Source organism: Hemiscyllium ocellatum, chromosome 2 (assembly GCF_020745735.1).
Source record: "Hemiscyllium ocellatum isolate sHemOce1 chromosome 2, sHemOce1.pat.X.cur, whole genome shotgun sequence".
Lineage (NCBI taxonomy): Eukaryota > Metazoa > Chordata > Chondrichthyes > Orectolobiformes > Hemiscylliidae > Hemiscyllium > Hemiscyllium ocellatum.
In genome coordinates, this window is record NC_083402.1 from 34,033,044 (window position 1) to 34,054,274 (window position 21,231).

The 21,231-nt window shown below is 43.7% G+C and overlaps 1 protein-coding gene across 2 annotated transcripts in view; it reads right to left on the bottom strand.

The window, feature by feature from the left end:
- The window catches only part of thbs4a (thrombospondin 4a), a 120,366-nt gene that overhangs the window by 52,786 nt on the left and 46,349 nt on the right, over window positions 1–21,231 (bottom strand). For both annotated transcript variants that reach the window (XM_060835690.1, XM_060835681.1), the window contains one exon: window positions 1,365–1,416. In XM_060835690.1, coding sequence (XP_060691673.1) covers window positions 1,365–1,416 — 52 coding nt within the window. The remainder of the gene's footprint in view (window positions 1–1,364; window positions 1,417–21,231) is intronic.

The window sequence follows — 21,231 nt, forward strand, 5'->3', positions numbered from 1 at the left end:
TCAAATGCCTAGTGCATGAATCCCAAGAAGGTAGAATTAGGAACAGGTGTCACTAGGAATATCAATAGAATGTTATCAATTACTGAGTGGGATATTGAATACAGAAGTAAGGATGTTGTGCTCTAGTTATACTTGACACTGGTGAGACCTCATCCAGAATATTGTGTACAGTAAAGGTCACCTTGTTTAGGGTCAAGAAGAGCAACCAATGCATGATCCAGGATTTAATGTAAGCAGTTGGCAGACCCCAGTACCGTGTGAGAGTGGGGGGGGGGGGGGGGAGTAGGGTCTGGGATAGAGATGGTAGGGGAGAGGGAAATCAGGGAGTTTTGTATTTCAGGGGAGCCCTTTGATTTGCCCTCCTGGAAAGGGGGTGGAATACACCCCTGTCAGCCACCACCCCATGCAGGAAAGCTGCGAGGCTGGATTGGTCTTATCACTAGTTAAATGCCAGTGGCAGTGGAATTAAGTCCTTAAATATTGTTAATTGGCCACCAGGAGGGCTCAATAGAGGCTGGCAACCCAGTAACCAGGCTATTGGGGGTAAAATTGTTGGGGAGACAGAAATATCTGGGTAGGCCATAGTGCCTACTGGACTTAATGTACCTTTTCAAACCTATTGGTGGGTAGCAGCAAATCAAATTTTGGGAGCCTTATGGTGACACCTTCATTAAACTAGGTCCAATTCTGTAATATTGCCTCAATATATCCCTCCCTCTCCAGTTCTACAAGAGTCACTGGACTGGATGGTGTTCATGAAGTTCAGTCAGTTCTTGGATGGGGGATTAAATGAAATATTTTTATGGAATTAGGGATTTGTAATCAGACATGATATAGGCGGCATGGTGGCACAGTGGTTAGCAGTGTTGCCTCACAGCGCTAGAGACCCGGGTTCAATTCCCGCCTCAGGCGACCGACTGTGTGGAGTTTGCACATTCTCCCAGTGTCTGCGTGGGTTTCCTTCGGGTGCTCTGGTTTCCTCCCACAGTCCAAAGATGTGCAGGTCAGGTGAATTGGCCATGCTAAATTGCCCATAGTGTTAGGGGCAGGGGTAAATGTAGGGGAATGGGTCTGGATGGGTTGTGCTTTGGCGGGTCGGTGTGGACTTGTTGGGCCGAAGGGCATGTTTCCACACTGTAAGTAATCTAATCTAAAAAAAAATCCACTTTGTGTACTTTCCAACTTAGAGCCCTCGATATACGAAGGTGAAGAATACATGAGATGCGTTAGAGAAAGAAGGTAGAAGAGAAACTGTTGGAAATAAAAACACACCAGAAAGTCTAAAATATCTTGTCCTTCATATCGGATATTATCATTACACTTCAAGGAGACAATTAAAAGTGCAATAATGTTAAAATGCTCACCGCATGCCTGGCACTCTGCAATGGTGTGACGCAACAATGTGGTTTCTGTGATCTGTAGAAACAAAACGGAGTTGATATAACCTTAAAGTTCAAGGAACAGTAAGATAGTGGTTGTACAATGAACAGCAGTCTAGAGAAGGTTGACCAGGGGCAGGAAATAAGGCTTCACTTCCAGCTGCTGCATTATGTGTTACAGGATGAAGTAAATTAAAAGCATAAGCTCTCATAGGACATCATAGGAAAAGGTGGTGGTATGATGGCAATGCCACTGCACTAGTAATCCACTGCACCAGACTAATGTTCTGTTGTAATTTAAATTCAATAAAAAAAATCAAGAATTAAATGGTGAATAAACTCAGGGTCGCTAATGTTCTTAAGGGAAGGAAATGATCTTGATGTGGGTAAATCACCACAGCTGCCTTTAATTTGGCCACTTATTAAGAAATCTCACAGAAAATCCAGCACTGAGAAAATGATGTAAACTTCATTGCATGTAGCAATCAAAATAAGAACATAAGAACGAGGAACAAGAGTAGGCCATCTGGTCCTTCAAGTCCACTCTGCCATTCAATAAGATCATGGCTGATTTTTTCGTGGCCTCAGCTCCAGTTAGCTGCCCTCTCACCATCACCTTTAATTCCTTTATTGATCAGAAAGTTCCATTAGCTTTAAAAACATTCAATGAGGAAGCCTCAACTACTTCACTGAGCAGGGAATTCCACAAATCAACAACCCTCTGGGTGAAGAGGTTCCTTCTCAATACAGTTCTAAAGCTGCTCCTTCCATTTTTGGGGCTATGCCCTCTCTTCCTAGTTTCACCTGCCAGTGGCAATATCCTCTGTATTTCTATCTTATCTGTTCTCTTCATAATTTTATATGTTTCCATAAGATCCCTCCGCATTCTTCTAAATTCCAATTAATATAATCCCAATCTATTCAGTCTCTCCTCATAAGCCAACCCCCTCAACTCCGGAATCAACCCAGTGAATCTCCTCTGCACACCCTCCAGTGCCAGTACATCTTTTCCCAAGTAAGGAGACCAAAACTGTATGCAGTACTCCAGGTGTGGCCTCACCAGCACCCTGTAGCTGCAACATAAGCTCCCGCTTTTAGATTAGATTACTTGCAGTGTGGAAACAGGCCATTCGGCCCAACAAGTCCACACCGACCCTCCGAAGCGCAACCCACCCAGACCCATTCCCCTACATGTGCCTCTTCACCTAACACAACAGGCAATTTAGCATGGCCAATTCACCTAACCTGCACATTTTTGGACTGTGGGAAGAAACCAGAGCACCCGAAGGAAATCCACGCAGACACATGGAGAATGTGCAAACTCCACATAGTCAGTCGCCTGAGGCGGTAATTGAACCTGGGTCTCTGGCGCTGTGAGGCAGCAGTGCTAACCACTGTGCCACCGTGCTGCCTGTAACTCAATCCCTTTGGCAATGAAGGGCAATATTTCATTTGCCTTCTTAATTACCTGTTGCATCTGCAAACCAACCTGTGATTCATGCAAAAGGATACTGAGGTCCCTCTGCACAGCAGCATGCTGCAATTTTTTACCATTCAAGTAATCATCCTTTTTACAGTTATTCCTACCAAACTGGATGACTTCACATCGTATTCCATTTGCCAGACCTTTGCCACTCACTTACAACTATCTATATCCCTCTGCAAACTTGCAGAATCCTCTGTACACCTTGCTCTAACACTCAAATTAATGTCATCCACAAACTTTGACACACTACCCGTGGTCCCCAACTCCAAATCATCAATGTAAATTGTGAATAATTGTGGTCCCAATAATGCTTCCTGAGGTACACCAATAGTCACTGATTGCCAACCAGAAAAGCACTCATTTATCCATACTCTTTCCTTCCTGTCAGTTAACCAATCCTCTATCCATGCTAATACATTACCCGTAACACAATGCATCTCTATCTTATGCAGCAGCCTCTTGTGTGGCATCTTGTTGAATGCCTTTTGGAAATCTAGATACACCACATTTACTGGGTCCCCATCGTCCACCATGCTCGTAACATCTTCATTGAATTCTAGCAAATTATTTAAGGATGACTTGCCTTTCATGAACCCGTGCTGTGTTGATCCAACGGGACAATTTCTATCTAGATGTCTTTCTATTACTTCTTTGATAATAGATGCTTGCATTTGCCCCACTAAAGATGGCAAGCCAACCGACCTATAATTCCCCATTTTTTATCTGCCCCTTTTTTCAAGCAGTGGTGTCACAATTGCAATATTCCAATTTTTGGAACTGCCCAGAGTCCAGCAAATTTTGGAAAATTACCACAAGCGCATTTGTTATTTCTCCCACTATCTATTTTAGCACCCTGCGATGCATTCCATCAGGACCAGGAGAATTGTCTACCTTTAGCTCCGTTAGCTTGCCCAACACTACCCCTCAGTGATAATGATGGTTTCCAGGTCCTCGCCAACCTCAGTCTTCTTGTCAATTACTGGCATGTTATTTGTATCCTCCACTGTGAAGACTGACACAAAATACCTGTTTGATGCTTTGGCCATTTCCTCATATCCCATTACTAAATCCCCTTTCTCATCCTCTAAAGGATGATTGTTTACTTTAGCTACTTTTTTTTAATGTTTATAGAAACTTTTGTGATCTGTCTTTATACTCTGTGCTAGTTTACACTCATAATCCATCTTCTAAGACCCGCTATAGGAAAGATATTGTGAATGTTGAAAGGATCCAAAAATGATACACAAAGATGTTGCCGGGCTGGAGAGTTTGCACTATAGAGAGAGGCTGAATAGACTGGGCTATTTTCCCTGGACTGTTGGAAGCTGAGAAGTGACCTCATAGAAATTTATAAAATCATGAGGGGAATGGATAGGGTGAATAGTCAAGGTCTTTTCACCAGAGTAGGGTAATCCAAAACCAGAGGGCATAGATTTAAGGTGAGAGGGGAAAGATTTAAAAGGGACCTAAAGGGCAACGTTTTCATGCACAGGGTGGTACGTGTATGGAATGAGCCGCCAAAGGAACTGGTGAAGACTGGTACAATTGCAACATTTAAAAGGCATGTGGATGGGTATATGAAAATGAAGGCTTTAGAGGGATATGGGCCAAGTGCTGGCAAATGGGACTAGATTAGGTTGGGATATCTGGTCGGCATGGACGAGTTAGACAGAAGGATCTGCTCTGTGCTGTACATCTCCTTTACTCTATGACTCTAAAACCCCTCAAGTAAGCAAGTTAAGCCTCACAACCCAACTTGGCTATTACCCAATCAGCAGTCACATGACACTGGGTTATATATCAACCAGTTTATTTAAAATCACACATTTTCAAGGCACTGCTCCTTCATCAAGTAAAGTGACTTCACCTGACAAAGGAGCAGTGCTCCGAAAGCTTGTGATTTCAAATAAACCTGTTGGGCTATAACCTGGTGTCATGTGACTTCTGACTTTGTCCACCCCAGTCCAAAACCAGCACCTCCACATCATGGCTATTACTCAATTAATGAAAGAATCTAGCCAGGATTTCAACCAGTGGTGGACTGTGTGGAAGTGTTCAGAGTTTGATCGTTATGCAAAGTTGTTTTCTGGAGTTCTGATAAAGGAAAATTCTGGAGTTTGATTCTTCGACAGATATTCGTCCTTCAGTCTCTGAGGTGATATCTTGATGATTTTTTTAGAGTCTTTACTCTGAGTTACTGCGAGTCTGCAGCTGTCCTTCTTATTAAAAGCAATTTCTTTGTTTCTTGTTACACTTGGCATTGACTATCTGTTCGAAGACATAGCTTTCCTGAGAACATTGGTGTACCCTCTTTTGGAATACTGTGTTCAGCTTTGATTGCCTCGTTGTAGGAAGAATAGAATTAAGCTGGAGAAGGTTCAAAATAGATTTGCCAGGAGGTTGCCAGGCTTGGAAGGTTTGAGTTGTAAAGAAAGATGTGATAGACTCAGAATTTTTCACTAGAGTGTGAGATGTTCAGAGGCAACATGACAGAAGATTATAAAATGAGAGGTATAGATAGTTAATGGTTATTGTCTTTTCCTCAAGATGGGGGATTTCAAGGCTGGGGAGCACATTTTAAGGTGAGAGAAGAAAGATTTAAAAAAGACTCAAGGGGCAAAATTGTTTTACACAGAGAGTAGTTTGCGTGTGGAATGAACTTTGAAGAAGTGGTAGATGCGGGTACAATTACAACACTTAAAAGACATTTGGATAGATACATGAGTAGCAAAGGTTTGGAGAGAGTGTGGGCCAGGAGCAGGTGGGATTATGTTTGGCATGCCAAGTGTGGAAATAGGCCCTTCGGTCCAACAAGTCCACACCGACCCGCCGAATGCTCAACCCACCCATGCCCCTACATTATCCCTTACCTAACACTACGGGCAATTTAGCATGGCCAATTCACCTGACCCGCACATCTTTGGACTGTGGGAGGAAACCGGAGCACCCGGAGGAAACCCATGCAGACACGGGGAGAACGTGCAAACTCCACACAGCCGGTCGCCTGAGTCGGGAATTGAACCCAGGTCTCAGGCGCTGTGAGGCAGCAGTGCTAACCACTGTGCCACCGTGCTGCCCACTGGTTGGACGGAAGGGTCTGTTTCTGTGCTGTATGACTCTATGACCCTATAACTCCTTAAATTCTTCTGCAGGGTAATCCTTGTCCTTTGTGGCCATAAAGCATCCAGTTTATCAGGCAGGTGTCAAAGCAGTTTTGTCTATGTAATCTCGCCAAGACATGGCTAATTGCTTGAGTCTCTGTGTAACAGCTTGTCCTTGTTCCTTAACTATTCATACCAGACAAAGTGATTGCTATGTGTAATCATGTTTGTTGATTCACTCATTCCATAAACAATTATTAACATTCTGAAGTCTATGATATCATTTTTCCTCCTCTTTGTTCATTATCTTTAACATCATGATCAAACACTAGTTTCCCACAACATCATCGTAACCAAATGAGTCACTAAACAATACCCAATTTAAAGTGCACCATTTCATTATGCAGACAGAACTTTGCAAACCACTAATCAATAAATGAAGTTAAGAATAATGATCAGTAAATAAATCATAATAAACACACACAAAACAAAGTATAGTAATCACATGCATTTACAGCAATGGGAGAGGTGAGAGTGCAGACCAGGGGCTACTGGGAAGGTCAATTTCCCTCCTAAAGACTTACCTTGTGAATAGGTGGAGTGAAGGCTCAACAGGAGTGGACAGAGACACGGGGATTGCTAGGCATGTGAACTGATATATTTGGGCTGTGGCTAAATCCGAGACACTACGTGTGTAGTGTTTCCCACGCATTCTCCTCTTCTAACCAAAGAGATTTTTGGTTTTCTTTCCATTTACTCCTTCTCTCTTGGCAACTTGGAGCCGGGGGTATGAAGGCTTGGGTGGTTGTTTGCTCCTCTTGCAGGATGTGGGGGGTAAGGGTCACCTGCTGACTTCGCCTGCGAGAAGCGCGCCCAACTTCAGCTCCTCTCAGACCGTGTTAGGGAACTGGAGCCAGAGCTGGATGAACTTTGGGTCATTCGGAAGGCTGAGGGGGTGATAGAGAGGAGTTATAGGGAGGTAGTCGCACCCAAGTTACAGGATAAAGGTGACCATCAGGAGAGGGCAAAGGAATAGGCAGACAGTACAGAAAGCCCTTGTGGTCATTCCCCTCAATAATAAGTATACTGCTTTGGATGCTGTTGGGGAGGATGATCTACCAGGAGAAACCCACAGCGGCCAGGTTTCTGGCACTGAGTCTGGCTATGTGGTTCAGAAGGGAAGGAGCAATAGTGATGGGAGATTCAATCATGAGAGGAACAAACAGGAGATTTTGTGGTCATGAGCGAGACTCGCGCATGGTGTGTTGTCTCCTGGGTGCCAGAGTTAGGGATGTCTCGGATCGAGTCTACAGGATTCTTAAGGGAGAGGGAGAGGAACCAGAAGTCATGGTACACATTGGTACCAATGACATAGGTAGGGAAAGGGATGAGGACCTCAAAAGAGAATATAGAGAGTTAGGTGGGAAGCTAGAAGGCAGGATGAGCAGAATAGTAACCCCAGGATTGCTACTGGTGCCACGTGCTAGTGAGGCAAGGAATAGAGAGTGAGTGCACATGAACACATGGCTGTAGGGCTGGTGTAGGAGGGAGGGTTTTAGATATGTGGATCACTGGGATATCTTCTGGGGAAGGTGGGACAAGTACAAGAAGGATGGGTTGCATCTAAACTGGAGGAGCACCAATATCCTGGGTGGGAGGTTTGCTAGAGCTCTTCAGGAGGTTTAAAGTAGATTGGCCAGGGGGTGGGAACCTGAGTTATGGATCAGATAATGGAGTAGCTAGTGAATACCAGATACAGCAGAGAGACTGTGATGAGGGACAGGCACTTGATTGGGTTATGGGTTTAAGTGTATCTATTTTAATGAAAGAAGTATCAGGAATAAGGGTGACAAACACAGAGCATGGATCAGTACTTAGAATTATGATGTTGTGGCCATTACAGACAGTTGGATATCACAGGGGCAGGAATGGTTGTTGGATGTTCCAGGGGTTCATACAGTCATAGAGTCGTAGAGATTTACAGAATGGAAACAGACCCTTTGGACCAACTCAACCTAATCTAGTCTCATTGGCCAGCACTTTTCCTACATCCTATAAATCCATCCTATTCATATACCCATCCAGATGCCTTTTAAATGTTCCAATTGCACCAGCTTCCACCACTTCTTCTGGCAGTTTATTCCATACACACACCATGTTTAGCATGAAAAGGTTGCCCCTTAGGTCCCTTTTATATCTTTCCCCTCTCAACCTAAACCTATGCCCTCTAGTTCTGGACTCCCCCACCCCAGGAAAAAGACTTTGTCTATTTATCCCATCCATGCCCCTTGTGGTTTTATAAACTCTATGAGGTCACCCCTCAGCCTCTGAAACTCCAGAGAAAACAGCCCCAGCTTATTCAGCCTCTCCCTATAGCTCAAATCTTCCAATCCTGGCAACATCCTTGTAAATCTTTTCTGAACCCTTTTAGGGTTCACAACATCCTTTCAATATGAAGGAGACCAGAATTGCACACAATATTCCAAAAGTGGCCTAACCAATATCCTTTACAGCCACAACATGACCTCCTAGCTCCTGTACTCAATATTCTGACCAATAAAGGAAAACATACCAAACACCTTCTTCACTATCCTATCTACCTGTGACTCCACTTTCAAGGAGCTATGAACTGTAATCCAAGATCTCTTTGTTCAGCAACACTCCCTAGGACCTTCCTATTAAGTGTATATGTCCTGCTAAGATTTGCTTTCCCAAAATGCAGCACTTCGCATTTATCTAAATTAAACTCTATCTGCCAATCCTCAGCCCTTTGGCCCATCTTATCTCTTGTAAATTCCTCATTTCATCTAACTGTTGCTCCAACTAATCCATTCGATCTAACAGGATTCACAAGCAATGACATTTATTGCAGATATAATCCTCTGTTAAGTAACCCTTAAAGTGTCCTGAAACTCATACATCTGACAAGAAGAGCATATCACTCGACTAAAGACTATTTGCTCCTTCCAATCTACAAATCCAGAAACCAGCACCATCTTATTGCTCTATAAAACATTGCTCCAGGCTAACTTAGAATAGATAGCTTAGACTCCCTACAGTGTGGAATACTTATTGCTTATATTTTCAAAATTTAATCAAGAAACAGATCACAATAAAAACATTTAATCAAGAAAGAACCCACTCTACTCGCTATTGTAGATTTACAGCAAAGCTATACTCGAATCTATTCACTTACCTGTTTCTGTGCTGTGATCTCTCCCAAACAGGTTCAAGATCAATTGTGAATTTGGCTGTTTGTTAAGTTTTTCTCAACACACTCTGATGTCCAGTAATACTTAAATTCAAACAGCAAAGGCAGTAACTGCACAGATTCATTGCTGTGTCAGTTAGCAATATGGGTTTCTTTCTCTCTCTCCCTTACAGAGCATGTGCTCGCTGCCTTTGTCTGTCTTTCTCCCTTTTAAAAGTGCTGTTGTTTTGACTTTTCTTTCAAAGTTCCAAAAACAATTGCAACAGCATATAAAACAGTAATTGCTGCTCCTGCAATTCGAGGAAATCACCTCCAACACCTAAAATACCTCAAAAAAGGAGCAGCCTGTTACAGCCAGAAATTTTCCCGTTCTCCACCTTGGGTTTCATTGTTTCAAAAGGAATAATGGGGGAGGTAAAGAGGTGGAGGAGTTGCATTGCTAATCAGGGATAACATCACAGCTGCAGAAAGGGAAACCCCAAGGAGGGTTTGTCCACAGAGTCAGTATGAGTGGAAGGCAGAAACAGGAAAGGGGCAGCCACTTTAGTGGGAGTTTTCTACAGGCCCCCCCAATAGCAATAGAAACATGGAGTAGGAGATTGGGAGGCACATTTTGGAAATGTGCAGAAGTAACAGGGTTGTTGTGACTTTGACTTCCCTAATATTGATTGGAACCTACTTAATTCAAATAGCTTGGATGAAGCAATTTTTGGCAGGTACGTCCTGGAGGAGTTCTTGACGCAGGCTGACTAGAGAGGAGGCCATATTGGATTTGGTGCTTGGCAATGAATCGATGGGAAAGCATTTCAGTGATAATGATCACAACTCCATGACCTTTACTCTAGTCATGGAGAGGGATAGGAGCAGATAGTATGGGAAAGTATTTAATTGGGGGAGGGGGAATTACAATGCTGTTAGGCAGGAACTGGGATGTCTAGATTGGGAACAGATGTTCTCAGGGAACATCTTGCATTGCTACCTCACAGTGTCAGAGACCCGGGTTCAATTCCCGCCTCAGGCGACTGACTGTGTGGAGTTTGCACATTCTCCCCGTGTCTGCGTGGGTTTCCTCCGTGCTCCGGTTTCCTCCCACAGTCCAAAAATGTGCAGGTTAGGTGAATTGGCCATGCTAAGTTGCTTGTAGTGTTAGGTGCAGGGGTAAATGTAGGGGAATGGGTCTGGGTGGGTTGCACTTCAGCAGATCGGTGTGGACTTGTTGGGCTGAAGGGCCTGTTTCCACACTGTAAGTAATCTAATCTAATCTAATCAAATGTACAACAAAAATGTGGAGGTTGTTTAGGAAGCCTCACAGCCTCACCACCCGATGCCTGGAGGAAGAATGCTTTATCTTCCGCCTTGGAACCCTCCAACTACATGTCAACAATGTGGATTGCACCAGTTTCCACATTGCCCCTACCCCCACCTTATCCCAGTTCCAACCTTTCAACTCGGCACTGCCCTCTTGAACTGTCCCACCTGTAAATCTTCCTTCTCACCTACCTGCTCCACCCTCCTCTCTGACCTATCACCATTACCCCGCACTTCTGTCTACCTATCACATTCTCAGCTACCTTCCCCCAGCCCTACCCTCCTCCCATTTATCTCTCCACCCCCTTGGCTCACAAGTCTCATTCCTGATGAAGGGCATTTGCCCGAAATGTCGATTCTCCTGCTCTTCAGATGCTGCCTGACCTGCTGTGCATTTCCAGCACCCACTCTCGATTCTGATCTCCAGCATCAGCAGTTCTCACTAGTTGTTTAAGAAGCACCTGCTGATAGTGCTAGGCAGGTTTGTCCCACTGAGGCAAGGAAGGGATGGGAGGTGGAAAGAACTTTGGGTGATAAGATATGTGGAACATCTAGTCAAGAGGAAGAAGGAAGCTTAGTAAAGGTTGAAGAGGCAAGGATCAGACAGGGCTCTAGACAGTTACAAGGTAGCCAGGAAAGAAGTGAAGAATGGACTTAGGAGAACCAGAAGGGGGCATGAAAAAGTTTTAGCGGGTAAGATTAAGGAAAACCCTAAGACATTCTACACTTACGTGAGGAACAAGAGGCTGGCCAGAGTGAGGGTAGAGTAAAAAGTGAGGTCTGCAGATGCTGGGGATCAGAGCTGAAAATGTGTTGCTGGTTAAAGCGCAGCAGGTCAGGCAGCATCCAAGGAACAGGAAATTCGATGTTTCAGGCACAAGCCTTGTGCCCGAAATGTTGAATTTCCTGTTCCTTGGATGCTGCCTGACCTGCTGCGCTTTAACCAGCAACACATTTTCAGAGTGAGGGTAGAGTCAATCAGAGATAGTGGAGGGAATTTGCGCCTGGAGTTGGAGGAAGTAGGGGAGGTCCTTAAGGGATATTTTGCGTCAGTATTCACTACTGAGAGGGACCTTGACATTTCTGAGTGAAATGTCAAGGTGAAACAGACTGATACGCTAGAACAGGTTGATGTTAGGAAGGAAGATGTGCTGAAAAGTTTGAAAAACATAAGGATAGATAAATCTTCTGAGCCAGACAGGACATATTCTGTGAGGACGTGAGGGAAGAGATTGCTGCACCTTTGGCAATGATCTCTGCATCCTGACTGTTCACTGGAGTAGTATCAGATGATTGGAGTGTGGCAAATGTTATTCCCTTGTTCAAGAAAAGGAATAGGGATAATCCTAGGAATTACAGACCAGTCAGTCTTAGGTCAGTGGTGAGCAAAGTATTGGAAAGGATTCTGAGAGACAGGATATATGATTACCTGGAAAACCATAGTTTGATTAGAGATAGTCAGCATGGCTTTTTGAGGGGCAGGTCATGCCTCACAAACCTTATTGAATTCTGTGAGGATGTGGCAAAATATGTTGATGAAGGTAGAGCAGCGGATGTAGTGTACATGGATTTTAGCATGGCACTTGATAAGGTTCCCCATGCAGACTCATTCAGAAAGTACGGAGGCATGGAATACAGGGAAACCTGTCTGTCTGGATACAGAATAGGCTGGTCCATAGAAGACAGAGGGTGGTAGTAGATGGAGAATATGTAGCCTGGAGCTCAGTGACCAGTGGTATTCACAAGGATCGGTTCAGGGACCACTGCCCTTTGTGATTTTTATAAATGACCTGGATGAGGAAGTGGAAGGATGGGTTTGCAAGTTTGCCAATGACACGAAGGTTGGTGGAGTTGTGGAAAGTGTGGAGGGCTGTTGTAGGTTGCAATGAGACATTGACAGGATGCAGAGCTGGGGCTGAGAAGTGGCAGATGGAGTTCAAACTGGAAAAGTGTGAAGTTATTCACTTTGGAAGGTTGAATTTGAATGCAGAATACAGGGTTAAATACAGGATTCTTGGCAGTGTGAAGGAACAGAGGGATCTTTGGATCCATGTTCATAGATCCCTCAAAGTTGCCACCCAAGTTGATGGGGTGTTTAAGAAGGCATATGGTGTGCTGGCTTTCATTGGCAGGGGATTGAGTTTAAGAGCTGCGAGGTTATGCTGCAGTTCTATAGAGTCCTAGTTAGATCATACTTGGAATATTGTGTTCAATTCTGGTCGCCTCATTATAGGAAGGATGTGGAAGAGGGTGCAGAGGAGATTTATCAGGATTCTGCCTGGACTGCAGGAAATGTCTTATGAAGAAAGGTTGAGGGAGCTAGGGATTTTCTCATTGGAGCGAAGAAGGACGAGAGGTGACTTGATAGAGATGTACAAGATGTTGAGAGGCATAGATAGAGTGGATAGCCAGAGACATTTTCCCAAGGCAGAAATCACTATCACAAGGGGACATAATTTTAAGGTAATTGGAGGGAGATTTAGCGGAGATGTCAGAGGTAGGTTCTTTACTCAGTGAGTCATGGGTGTGTAGAATGCACTTCCAGCAGTGCTAGTAGAGTTACATACATTAGGGACGTTTAAACAACACTTGAATAGGCACATGGAAGATAGTGCAATGAAGGGTACATCAGTTAGTCTGATCTCAGAGTAGGATAAAAGGCTGGCACAACCTTGAGGGGTGAAGGGCCTGTAGTGTGCTATACTGTTCTATGTTCTATTATGCTTCACCCATTTCAGCTTTAAGATTATAATTTCTTAACAGAACTAATTCTCTTTTCAACTGCTGTATTTTTTGTTGACGCCAAAAGTGAAATATGAGTGTAATAAAAACAAGATAAATCCAAGTACACAAAATAATAATAACAAGATGTGAAATAATACAAATTTATACAGCCATGTGCACATTACTTCCCTAATCCCAGATGTCATCCCACCAAGAATGTTTTGAATATCAGTCTTGATGTCTAATAGGCTAAACTTTAACATGTAACCTGTGTGCCTTTCTCAAAATCCCTTTTATTTTTTCCAAATGTTCTGTCTGTAGGGCAATATGGACCTCATATGTTTGCCTAACCATAATCATTGCGCTAGCTAAATCAGTAATGTCAAAAGTCACAGATTTTTTCCTCTTGATGTTAACCAATTCCATTGGTGAATGCAAAATGTTGAATCAGTGATGGGATAAAACAGAATATAACAATGATATCCTTTTAAAGATGTTGTAATGCAGTATTCTCCTTCACCTCCATATTCAACTCTATGTTGTCTTGGTACTTGGAGTTTCGTGAGTACAATTAACTGTTTCATTACAGCTGGACTTAAAATGCAACACTATTTGTGGTGTCCCCTCCTCATTACTAAGTTTAATGTTGTCATTCATTGTGTCTATAACTTGAAAGGTTTATTGATTTTATCATTCACTTATAGCGTTGATATCTAGGCTATTAACGGCAGACATCCCTGACCATAAATGTCTGCAGCATCTCCAAACAAATTACTGCATGTCCTGTCTTTTTTCCCTTCAATTCAATCTCTTGACCAATATATGCAAGGTAAAGACTTTGGACACCATGGTGGTAACTGAGTACCTGAGAGATTCAGAATAACCAATTCATGATGGATATTTTCATACAACACTTTACCCCTTTTTCACATAATTATCCTTCCTCTGGATCCTCCTAATCTTACACGACACCCTATAGAATGTTCAATTGCTTCTGATGTAAGTGAAAGTGTGATCTGAAGTTCTGTGCATATCATCAGCACAAATGGTTCCCAACTCCTGACCAGTACTATGCATATAAAAGCCAAGCCAACAATGCAATTTCAATAATCAGCTTCATAGTTTATCTAAAACTCAAAAACAAAAGATCAAGGTAGTTCCTGCTCTTATTTACAGTTTATCAGTTTACACAGGTAGAGTCATAGAAATATACAGCATGGAACAGACCCTTCGGTCCAACCTGTCCATGCCGACCAGATATCCCAACCCAATCTAGTCCCACCTGCCAGCACCCGGCCCATATCCCTCCAAACCCTTCCTATTCATATACCCATCCAGATGCCTTTTAAATGTTGCAATTATACCAGCCTCCACCACATGCTCTGGCAGCTCATTTCTTTAACTTGAATTGAATTCTTCTAAAATTTGTACTCATCAAGATTGTTGACTGTGAAATATTCCTTTCAGGGTGGTGCTGGAAAAGCACAGCAGGTCAGGCAGCATCCGAAGAGCAGGAAAATCGATGTTTCGGGCATCAGATTCCTGATGAAGGGCTTTTGCCGAAATGTCGATTTTCCTGCTCCTCGGATGCTGCCTGACCTGCTGTGCTTTTCCAGCACCACTCTAATCTAGACTCTGGTTTCCAGCATCTGCAGTCCTTGCTTTTACCAAATATTCTATTCAGCCACTTCAACCAATTTATTATTCCAAAAACACATTTATTATTCCAAAAACACATTTATTATTCCAAAAACACATTCACCAAGGTGCTCTTACTTTATCAAAGAAAGGACTGCGGTTCAAACTTAGTTTTACTCCTTTTTACTCCCTCTCTCTAGGGTTTGTGAAGATGTTGAAATTGATTGGGATTGGGGTCCTGTTCCAGTCCCTCTACAGTGTATCAGAAAAGTATGTCAGACTCCTCTGACTCTTTAGAAGATAGATCTTAACTTTTTTCTGGCTGACTCACATCCTTATCTAACCTAGCTTCAGATTCTGCTATGTGTTGGTCTCACATTTCAAAATACCTAGCTTATATCCCAATTACTGGTCGATTCATTAAATCTTTATCTTACTTTGGGCTTGTACTAGACTCTGCAGAGAATCTTTACCCAAGTATGGCAGAGGGGTGTTGGGGTCAGGAATATAATCATATTCCCTGCCCTGATCTGAACAGAATACGGCTTCACCCTCAACCGGTCCCTAATCTGGGTTACACCCTTCATTCCATAATCTCTGTCTGGGTCCCAAAACACAGAGAAACCATCTCTGGAAAGCTGTGATTGTAAGACCTCAATTTCTTGTTGACAGCATTCTGCACTTGTTGCTCAAGCTATGCTTGATGCAATACTTTAAGTGGTGCCTGAAGATCTTTACATTTATTTTCCTTATCCTGAATCTTAACTTCTGACACTTGAACTTGTCCCTGTGCCTTCTTAGCATTTTAGTTCACTATCTCAAATTGCCTTTGTTAATTTTAGAGGTAAACTACCTTTTCCTCATTGGCAATTTCTAGGGATTTAACCTTTCCCGTTAATTCTGTGTTTTCTGATGGGAATACTGGCCTTTACTGACTGGTAGCCTCCAAGGTAACAAGTTTCTGTTTCAGCTCTGCACATTTTGACAGTAATTCCTCAACCAACTGACTTCAACTCCCTTATCTTAGCATTTCCCTGCTTTAACACAGCCTTCATGTACCAAGTTCATGCAAAAAGACAACAAGTTCCATCAGCCCATTCTCTTTGGGTACACGTTTTCCCATGGAATTTCAAGATTCTTAGTTTTCAGGTTGCTTGAGATTTTGTCATTCTGCTTTCTCTCAACCACGACTGGAATCCATTGCTCAGGGTGACAGAGATTCCTGTTGTTGTCCTGTTTTCTTTATTTTTGCATTGGTAACTAGCTGATTTCTAGCTCTTGGAGTGAGAAAATACTTTTACCTGAGACACAGAGGGTGACTAGGGGATAGTTCTTTGACTGTGACAGTATCACTCAGACCCAAGCTAGTACTGTATATGTGAGTATCTTTCCACTGCTATACACAAGAAACTCAGTCCCACTACAGCACATCAGTAGCGTTGAAATTGGCTTTTCCACCTTGCGTATTCTTCAAAGGGATAGAAAACATCATGCATCTGCAATTTGTACAGTAATCCTCATTTGTGGGGTTGGCGGGGGGTGGGCTGGGGGCTTGCTATTGAGCAGGAGGTTATTAGTCATCAGCTGCTTTTGTAGTCACAAAGGAGCACAGCCCAGTTGGTTTTTATGTGCTAAAATAAAACAGAGAACTGCAGGTGCTGGAGATCTGAAACAAAAACAGGAATTACTGGTGAAACTCTGCAGGTCCCATCAAGATTTTCCACTTGGGAACTTTGCCACCTCCTGGACTCAATATCAAGTTCAATAACTTTCGGGCGTGAGCACCTCCCACCTCCTTACCCCAACCCCCACACATCAGATGGGCTGCTAATACAAACATTGTTAGCTACTATTGGTCCCCATTAGCAGCTGTTGATTCATCCAGGTTGACCTTTACCCAGGCCTTTGTCTGTCCAAATGCTTTTTCATCTCTCTGGGCCGAATCTCCACCTATCATTTACTCCCCCAGGTACATTACCCTGCAACTGGCACAGACTCCCTTCCAACCCCTTCCCCTCCCTTCCATTTCTTTCAGCCACCTATTGGATTCATTCCTCCCATTGACCAACCAGGTTGTACCCTCCACCTGTCTCCACTATCCCCACTTCACCACCCTGCCCCCTCAACTCCTTTATCTGCAGCTCCCCCTACGCCCAACCCCAGTCCTGAAGAAGGGTTACACCCGAAAAGTTGACTTCTCCACCCCCTGGTGCTGCTTGGCCTGCTGTGTTCTTCCGGCCTCCTGCTTGTTGACCCAGTAATGAACAGCTCTCTGTAATTTTAAACCCAGAGTACCAAGTTGGGGCTGCAAGGGTTAACTGGGGCACTAGTTAGCTGTCAGATAACTAGTGCCACAGTTCTATTCCTGATGAAGGGCTTTTGCCCAAAATGTCGATTTTCCTGCTCCTCGGATGCTGCCTGACCTGCTGTGCTTTTCCAGCACTGCACTAATCTAGACTCTGGTTTCTAGCATCTGCAGTCCTTGTTTTTACCTAGCTGTCAGATGACTCTCACTTTACTTGATCCGTAACATTGGGGTTTTGAAACATTCATTTTTTTCAGTTATTGTACATATTTTCAATTTTGCTTATTTTATTAAAATCAGAGTTTCCTTTGCCTCTGAAGCACCTGCCTCCTATGTTTTTCACCACACCACATCTCACTACACAACTCCAGTGTCAGAACCAGAAAGCTGGTGCACAATAAACCAACCAACACTCCCTATGCCCCTTCTCCAGCACATATATCAACCTTTTCCTGGCTACCATCAGTTCTGAACAAGTGTCACTGGATCTGACGTGTTAACTCTGATTTCTCTCTACAGAAACTGCCTGACCTACTGAGATTTTCCAGCAATATCTGTTTTAATTTCTGATTTCTAGCATCCACAATTCTTTGTGTTTTTCTCTCTCAGGAGAGTGTGCTAGACCGCAAGTCTTCTTGCCAGCCCATTTGTCCTGACATATTCATGTGGGTGGAGATGTCCGACAACTTCACAACACGAGGTGCCAGCATAAGTCAGTGGTGTAACATCTGACACTCTTCTTCATGTGAAGTACTGTCTGTGGATATGTGTCAACATTACCTTATTGCCTAACCAATTAGCAAACCACATAGATCAGCTCTTTACACTTTTATAGTTTAGACTAATTTTCCAAAGCACAAGCATCTGACTGTGGGAGGATAATGCAATGAAAGAACTATTGATTGAAAACAAATCTGCAAGGTCATATCTGCCTAAGGAATGTAGGAAGAGATAGGAGGGCAACATTCCTTTGATTGATAGAAGGTCATTGTTAGCCCATTATTTTACTCTGTCTTCTGTAACTTTTGTTTAATGCAAGGATGTGATTAGCAATGTCGCAATTAAGAGCCAAGGAGGCAGTGGTTTCAAGCATTATGTCAAAGGACAGTGTAGAGGTGAGCTGAGTGTGTCATCTGGGGCAGGAGAGTCAGCAGCAGTGATATGTTCTGATGCCTCCTAGGCTTGGTAATCATTGCATTGATATTTAAGGAGAAGAGGTGGCAGAGCATGACTCCAGAGAGGTTGGGGGCGGGGGTGGGGTGGGGATGGGTGTTTGTTTGGTGGGCATTAATGGCAGGAAGTTATTAACATCCTTTACCGCAGCCGATTAGATCGCTAGCTTGTCCAAAAGGCAATGGCTGTACTTCGCTGCTTTTCTCCTCACGGAGGGAAATTAGGAGAGATCACAGGGAAGAAATCTGAGGATGGTGAGTTTGGGAATCCCAGGAAAACCCAGCCAGCCAGGTTTGAATTTAGGCTGGACATCTGATGTATTTGATTTAAAAATTATAACAGATTGCCTCACCTGTCCAGGGCTGGACATATTTCTAATCCATATGGGAATCAAGAGTAATGCAGAAAAGACAGGAAAGCAGATTTGAAGGTTACTCGATCAGCAATGAATTCACTGAATGATGGAGCAGCCTCGATGGGCTGAATGGCCTACTTCTGCTCCTATAGCTTTTGGTCTTATGAACAGATACAAGGGGGTAACCCAGCAGGATAAATATAGTGGCAGGCACCTAACCCAGACATTGGGGACATATTAAGCAATTTTTAAAAATAACCCCTCCCCAACCCTTTTCTGCCCCTCAGGAGGGGTTGCATTAAGATTACCTGCACCGATTACTGTGTCTAGCTTACGAACTTGGGGACTTATGTCTCTTTATTTGAATTTTATGTCTCGCAATTTTTGTAGAACGTCACTTGATAGAGGCTTTGTGTGTGAATTATATTACTGTGGAATTGGAAGCAAAGACTGACTTCAGCAGACTAATGGCGTGAATTGAATCTCTCAAACCAGAGTTAGATAAATCAAAAACTTTGAATCAGTAATCTAACAAGATATTTGTTGGAAGTTTCCCCCCAGATCTACCGCTTGCTCATCCTGTAATTGTGGTCAGGCTCACTGAGCAATTTATGCAATCTCTCATTCTTTTTGGATGATGTGGGCGATTTGTTTAAGTGCACAGCCCCTTCAAATTCTGTTTGCACGGCTGCACAAACACAGTAAATGAGAAGGGCTGACCTGTGGGCGGGCTACACTGGACCGGTCATGTGGCAGCGACCATCTGTGGAGTACAGATTTGCAAACTATATCTCACAGGCATGCATGCAGCTCTATTTTTAACATGAAAGAAAAACACACCAAATAGAATCTGTCCAAGAGGAACAAGGTAACAACCATCACATAACACAGAAAAATCTGGGGGAGCTAAGTCAAGATGTCTTGGATAGGGGAAATAATGCCCATCTATCTCTTAAAAAGTTTCAAGAGTACCAGTCAACACATATGTGCTCCCCCTCGAAGGACCCAGGTATAGACGTAACCATAAAAAAGAGGCAGTCCATTGATGGCTACTTTAGGCAAGCCAGGAACAGGCCCACAAGGAGGTCCTCTAGCCTCCCTGCCTCAACACCTCCCCGCCCACCAAACCTTTTCACTGGGGGCCTAAAGATCAGGAGCATGGCACTGAAGTGCAACCAAACAACATGAAAGACTTGTTAAATAACTAAAAAGTGGGTGCAATCTTTCCCAACCAATATATACAGAATCCATGACTCCACAGCACTATGGAATACACAGTAAGCCTGGGAGCCCATGAACCAACTGCTCTATGGGACTGCTGTGTGCAACACCCTTCACCCCAGCTCTCTGATGAAAAAGAGGACAACTCCTACATAGAGCGCCCTCCAGTGGGGACCTCTGTTGCCCAGCAGCAAGGAATACCAAGGCATATCTCGGCAATGGATGAAACTAAAGAGTGAAGATTGTGCAGCAGCAGTTCCTGTACAAAACCCCTTGGTAACATATGGAAAGACACAGAGGGAATTTTGATGAAGGGTCTCAGACTATGGATCGTGGGCTGCTGAGGAAGATTCTGGAACTGGGGGCTGATGTCAGGGTAGGTAATAGTAGACTGCAGAGGTTGTGCTGCAGTTAGACAAAACCCTGGTTAGACCTCCACTTGGAGTACTGTGATCAGATCTCGGCACCACACCTTAGGAAGGATTTATTGGCCTTGGAGGGAGTCCAATGTAGGTTTACAAAAACAGAAGTTTCCAGAAAACTTCAGCAGGTCTGAGGAGAGAAATCAGACTTAATGTTTTGGCTGCAAATGTGTTGCTGGTCAAAGCACAGCAGGCCAGGCAGCATCTCAGGAATAATGTTTTGGGCCTAGTAACCCATCTTCAGAACTCAAGTTTACAAGAATGATACCTGGACTTTAGGAATTAGGTTATGAAGAGATATTACACAAATTAGGCCTGGTTTCTCTAGAATTTATAGAATTCCTACAGTGTGGTAACAGGTCATTTGGCCCAAAAGTCCACTCCGACCCTCTGAAGAGTAATGGACCCAGACCCATTTCCCTGACTAATGCGCCTCAACTACACAGCCCTGGACTCTATGGGCAATTTAGCATAGCCAATCCACCCAAACAGCACATCTTTGGACTGTGGGAGGAAACTCATGCACAGGGAGAATGTGCAAATTCTACACAGACAGTCACCTGAGGCTGGAATCAAACCCGGGTCTCTGGCGCTGTGAGGCAGCAGTGCTAACCACTGAGCCACCGTGCTGCCCTAATTTAGAAGGTTAAGGAATGATCTGATCAAAGTCTTCAAGATATTAACAGGAAAGGATAAGATAAGATAGATTGGTTCAGTATTATCTAGATTACTTACAGTGTGGAAACAGGCCCTTCGGCCCAACAAGTCCACACCGACCCGCCGAAGCGCAACCCACCCATACCCCTACATCTACCGCATTACCTAACACTATGGGCAATTTAGCATGGCCAATTCACCTGACCCACACATCTTTGGACTGTGGGAGGAAACTGGAGCACCCGGAGGAA